This window comes from Pyrus communis, chromosome 16 (assembly GCF_963583255.1).
Source record: "Pyrus communis chromosome 16, drPyrComm1.1, whole genome shotgun sequence".
Taxonomy (NCBI): Eukaryota; Viridiplantae; Streptophyta; class Magnoliopsida; order Rosales; family Rosaceae; genus Pyrus; species Pyrus communis.
Genome location: NC_084818.1, coordinates 9,838 through 15,689, shown reverse-complemented (window position 1 = coordinate 15,689; position 5,852 = coordinate 9,838). Strand labels below are relative to the sequence as shown.

General features: G+C 37.8%; 1 protein-coding gene across 2 annotated transcripts; it reads left to right on the top strand.

Moving 5' to 3' along the window:
- The first annotated feature begins 441 nt into the window (after positions 1-441).
- LOC137720972 (RNA polymerase sigma factor sigA-like) lies at positions 442-4,418 on the top strand. Of its 2 annotated transcripts, XM_068460099.1 has the most exons (10): positions 442-613; positions 1,063-1,924; positions 2,324-2,522; positions 2,636-2,728; positions 2,834-2,962; positions 3,137-3,190; positions 3,274-3,351; positions 3,472-3,534; positions 3,764-3,876; positions 3,975-4,418. In XM_068460099.1, the coding sequence occupies exons 2-10, from the start codon at positions 1,218-1,220 to the stop codon at positions 4,081-4,083; spliced, it is 1,545 nt and encodes a 514-aa protein (XP_068316200.1). In that variant the 5' UTR covers positions 442-613; positions 1,063-1,217; the 3' UTR covers positions 4,084-4,418. The 2 variants fall into 2 exon arrangements, 1 of the variants encoding a protein (XP_068316200.1); XR_011066601.1 differs by lacking the exon at positions 3,975-4,418 and having other exon boundaries at positions 3,472-3,665.
- Positions 4,419-5,852: the final 1,434 nt, after the last annotated feature.

Genomic DNA, 5,852 nt, shown 5'->3' with positions numbered 1-5,852 from the left:
TGTAATTCATAGTTTGTTAAGCGGTGACGTATAAGGTGATGACCCATATCTATATCTTCACGAAAAATGTTAAGGAGACCCTTCAAAAGTGGGATGGACTCTGTACCACCTCACGTTTTTGGCACAATTTCTATACCAACGTTATACAATAATATACTAAAAATATAAAATGGTGAATAATTTTACTTTAAAAGAATCTCTTTAGCATCCTTATATTTCCACTTATGCAGTTAGGTTGGTTTGTTTTGGCTCTTGGAAGAGTAAAATATAATATAATGGCAGGTCGCTGACCACAGGAAGCTGTACTCAATCTGTTCCAACCAATAGCGTCCCTCCGTACCATATCTTTTAACAATAAATCGACTTTTTCTAATTTTAATTATGACATGTATAAAACACTAGAGAAAGAAAAATAAAGGCGGAAAAATGAAAAATAAAAAACCATTGATTTCATTTGTATTTTTTATAGCGGAAGGCAAGAAGGAAAGAGTTTGCCTTGTATACTTGATTGTTTATTGGTTGCGCTGCTCAACAACTTTGGGTTCATCGTCGCCATTCGCTCGTTCGGTGTCTTCTTGTTTTTCAGCTGAGAGAGAGAGATTCAGTCTGTCAGGTACGCTACTTGTGCACTCTTCTTCTGGTTCAAATCCCTGTTCTTTCCTATTTGAGATTGATAGAATTATCATAGAAATATGTATATGTATATATGCATGTGTTCATCGCAGGGTTGATAGCTTGCAATAATTTTGTTTATTTTCTTTCTGTTTCAACTTTCTATCCATGGCCTCATCATAGCATCATGGGTATTGGACTGGATTGGGGAATTGCAATTTTAGTTCAGTTCCACATATACATACGTACTTTCTCGCTCTTGTGCTTTCATCCAATCCGTCGCTTTTTGCTTCTCCCTTTTCTTTTCTATTTTAATCTACGTGAATGATTCATGTATTCTTCTGTTCGTTTGTTCAATCATTGCCTTCAACTTCGTACTTAATATTACTCATAGTCATACTAGTAGTTCTTCGTTTACTAATGCAAATCTTACTAATTGATTTGTGGCAGATCCTACAACAACTTAATCAATCCGCTCTTGCTCTTACTCTTGGGTTACTCAAGCTATATCTACATACATACATATATAGAGATACATCATATTCATAAAATAATACAGCAACTGTTACTGTTATGGTAATTGTTTACACACAAGGAAAAGGCATATGATGGCCATAGCTGCTGTTATTGGCCTTACTACGGGGAAGATGCTCTTGAATTCCTCCTCCTCTTATAATTCAGATATCACAGAAAAACTCTTTCATCTCAATGACCACGCATTCTTACATTGCCATTTCTCGTCAACAAAGAATCTTGTCACTGCCAGAAAGTCTAATTCCAACTACACCAGTTCTAGATTTCCGTCTTCCAATCGACCCGACCACTCCAGTAGGGCTCTCAAAGAACGTGTAGATGCTGCCTCTGGTCCTTCCTCAACCGCACAGCAATGGTTTCACAGCTTCAACGACCTGGAGGAGGAAAGCTCTGGTCTTGAATATTCAGTGGACGCACTTCTTTTGCTACAGAAGTCTATGCTCGAAAAGCAATGGAATCTTTCTTTTGAGAAAAAAGTATTTATGGATTCAACAATAAAAACAGCAACGAACAAGAGGATACCAGTCACTTGTTCTGGGGTATCCGCTCGCCGCAGGAGAATGAGTACTAGGAGGAATGCTTTCAGTGCAAATCGTTGTTTAACGCAACCTAGCACCAATAAGCCATTGAGGCCAGTCATGAGTCCAGAGCTGCTTCAGAATCGTTTAAAGGGTTATGCGAAGGGTGTTCTTAGTGAGGATTTGCTGACTCACAATGAGGTTGTACGCCTGTCAAGGAAAATTAAAATTGGCCTCTCTGTCGAGGAGCATAAATCAAGGTTATAACACTTAATAACTTTCCATGTTCTATGAATCATAAGTACTAAATTAAGTGGGTCAATGTCCATGACAAGACATTGAGAGTGATTGCAGAACAAGTGCTGAAACATTGATTTATTGGTTAAAAACTAGATATAATGTAGAAAGTATGTTGTTTACAAAACCCTTTTCAACTTGCCAAGTTAGGCTTCTTCACAATGAGCAGGTAGTTCTACTTTTTACTGGGTGAGGAGTGTGGGTGTATGAGGTAATTGGTTGGAGTATATATTTTTCTTAATGTTTTAATTAAATTATTCTTTCGAGTAAGTTGACCTTTATGGAGACTGGCTCCTTCCGAAAGAAAAAGTTTGTTGCTATCTGGTTGTTTCTAATCCTAATCTTTGCATTTGGATCTCCAGACTGAAGGAGAGACTGGGATGTGAGCCCTCTGATAAACAACTTGCAACTTCATTGAGGATTTCCCGTGCTGAATTACTGTCAAAGTTGATCGAATGTTCTTTGGCAAGAGAGAAGCTGGCAATGAGCAATGTTCGTCTGGTCATGTCCATTGCTCAAAAATATGATAATATGGGTGCTGAAATGGCTGACCTAATCCAGGTTATTTTTTCTCTTGTTACTTCATATGTGAGACCCCAATATATAGACCCAAACAACAGTAAGACAGAATTTTATTGGAATCTCATATGAGAAGTTCACCGTCTCTTATGTAGGGTGGGTTCATCGGACTGTTGCATGGAATTGAGAAATTTGATTCTTCAAAGGGGTTCAAAATTTCTACTTATGTTTACTGGTGGATACGTCAGGTAATGCCAATACTTCCCCTTGAAATGGTAAATAACTTACTGTTGACGTGCAAAATTGACTGATTGGCTAAACTAACCATGGTTACTTTTTCCTTGTATTCTCAGGGTGTGTCAAGAGCACTCGTTGAAAATTCCAAAACCTTGAGACTGCCAACACATTTGCACGAGAGGTTAGGTTTAATCAGAAATGCAAAAATTAGACTGGAAGAGAAAGGAATAGCTCCATCAATTGATGTAAGTCTTTTGTTATTATCTTCAGAAAGCAATTGCTTTGCTCACAAAAAATCCGTGAACATGCTGATGCCAGTAACCATAAGTTTCAAATGTTTTTACTTACAGTGACAATGTTGATTTATCACTCTGCTCTCTTGGCTGATATGTGATTCTTGTATTACATTTCAATATCAGAGAATCGCAGAAAGTCTGAATATGTCCAGAAAGAAAGTTAGGAATGCTACAGAGGTACTAAGTGCTTGTGGTATTCTGTTTTATTGCATTCTCATGTTGTTATCTCCATGCTGACCATGCAGTTTCTTGATCTGCAGGCAATCAGTAAGGTTTTTTCACTTGATAGGGACGCATTCCCCTCTTTGAATGGACTTCCAGGAGAAACTCATGATAGTGTAAGTGTCGATTACACCACCTCAATTTCTGCCATTCCAGTTCAGTAAATTTTCTATTCCTTGCATGCCAGTTTTCTGTCTTGTAATTGACCTTCTCCCTTGCTACTTTTCTTTTTACAGTACATTGCAGATAATCGCCTTGAGAATGTCCCGTGGAATGGGGTGGATGCGTTGGCACTCAAGGTAAGAAGAAGAATACAAGAAACAATCTAAAACAACCTAGAAAAAGTGGGACTTGTATCAGAAGGAGATAGTTCAAGCATCTCCATCCAGATAAAAAAATAATAGAAGTTCCTTAAAAGAAAAACCAAATGGTACGATCTTTTAAAAATCGTTAAAGCTGGCCTTCATTCCTTTAAAAACTAGTGATACTATGTCGTAAAAGTTACTTCTTACTCTGTATATATTGCAGGATGAAGTAAACAAGCTCATAAATATGATGCTCGGGGATCGGGAGAGAGAGATCATAAGGCTTTACTATGGTCTGGATAATGAAGGTCTTACATGGGAGGACATTAGCAAACGGTGAGTCCAAATAAGGGCCTAACATCCATCAAACTACCTTAGTCTTGACGTCTTTTGCATCTTGTTAATTTGACCATGTGATTATGTGAACTCTGCAGTATAGGATTGTCCAGAGAAAGAGTTAGGCAAGTTGGACTTGTTGCTCTTGAGAAACTGAAACATGGTGCGAGGAAAAACGAGATGGAGGCCTTGCTAGTCGAGCATTAATTTGGTCTCAAGTATTTGAGAGTCGAGAATGAATGAATGTATAGATACAGAACAGAAGAGGAATTACGAGACAAAGTTTACCTTCAAGTTGTTTTCAGGTTGAGATAGTGTGTGTGTCTATATATATATATATATATATAGAGAGAGAGAGAGAGAGAGAGAGAGAGAGAGAGAGAGAGATGATTAAGAAAGCAAGTTCTCTCACTTCACCAGGTAAGAGCTCTTCAGATGTTTGGAGCCTAGAATTTTGTCGTATGTACGTATTATATTATATTTGGAGAAAAAACTATTACTATCCCAGTTAGTTATACGAGGATTCATGCTTCTTTACTTGAGTAATTTTCCCCGGGGCCTTGATTGAGGCCTGGTCTTTCACGTACAAGATACAACTTCATATGTACAAACAAATGCTGATGACAAGTCTGAATTGCGAAGTAACTCTCTGGCTTCGATATGGTTTTGTAATTTACATATTGAACTATACAGTCCTATTTCTCCCTCACTTGGTTTTGTTATTTGACAATGATGTTCTAACGTATTGATGGTAGGCGGTATTTTGCGACAAAAACAAAAGTTTAATTCAGAATATTAGATGGTAAAGTGTCTCAAATAGAAGTTGAGGCAGTAAAGTGACACACCCCAACCCTGAAATTTCCAAATATCATGATAGGCACGTGCTGGCTGACATTCGAAAGTGACGAAGCCATTTTAAACATGCATGCAAATTAAAATATGAGATTAGATGGAAGTCTACTAGTGCAGAACTGTGTTCAGAGCATACAACTAATTAAAAATAATATGAAAGAATTATTATAGAAATGTACGAATCGAGGAATAAGACCTACACAGAGAAGGCTCGAAGATGCTTAAGTAGAAATGTCCTGACGCCGGGATTGTGTGCCTCGAATCTAAATCCTGAGAGGGCACAAAACCAAAATGGTGGATGGACCAAAATTTATAATAATAGTACTAATAATAAGAAAACCATTTTATTTATGAACATACTAACCCTCTATTTTGAAAACAAATATAATACTACATAATAGGTTTTCTGAAAACTCTAGCATGCACTGAAAAACATTTATAAAACATGTAAGTGTAAAACAATGCTCGATGATTGTGCTATCGCCGCCTGAATGCAAACCCGTAAATCTTATCAATACTGTACTCTCTAGGGGTATCTTACTCGTTCAAAGGCAATACCTATCCATCACCCGAAGATGAAGCTATACGACATTGCGTTACACCAGTGAAGAAACATGGTAGGCCCTATCACTCGAAGGTGAAGCTGTACGACTCCAGGTTACGCCGGAGAAGAAACTTATACATCACACACCGACACTGGCCCCGGGCTAGTAAAGCTAGGGTATATCATCAATATCATCAACTCCTCATTCGCCTGAAGGAAGTACATGTTCATCACCCAAAGATGAAGTTGTACGACACTGGGTTACACCAGTGAAGAAACATGGTAGGCCCCATCACTTAAAGGTGAAGTTATACGACTCCGGGTTACGCCGGAGAAGAAACATATACATAGATATCCTTAATTGTGTCCTATGGCCATAGACATCTACATATCCTTGTTGTGTGGATGTGTTGTATGGTAACCCACTAGATAAGTACCGAAAACATATCTCGAAAACCTCATATCTAATTCGGAGCTCAAAAGCTCAAAAGCTCATCTCAATCAATCCATGATAGTGCATATTTATAAATCCGTAAAATAAATCGTATTCATAATCCACAAAATTTCATATACGAAAACC

Bases quoted from the DNA above. Each gene is read 5' to 3' on its own strand.
- LOC137720972 (XM_068460099.1), top strand. From the start codon at position 1,218: ATGATGGCCATAGCTGCTGTTATTGGCCTTACTACGGGGAAGATGCTC. The intron at 2,963-3,136 runs GTAAGTCTTTTG...TTTCAATATCAG, and splicing joins GAATAGCTCCATCAATTGAT to AGAATCGCAGAAAGTCTGAA. The intron at 3,535-3,763 runs GTAAGAAGAAGA...TATATATTGCAG, and splicing joins TGGATGCGTTGGCACTCAAG to GATGAAGTAAACAAGCTCAT.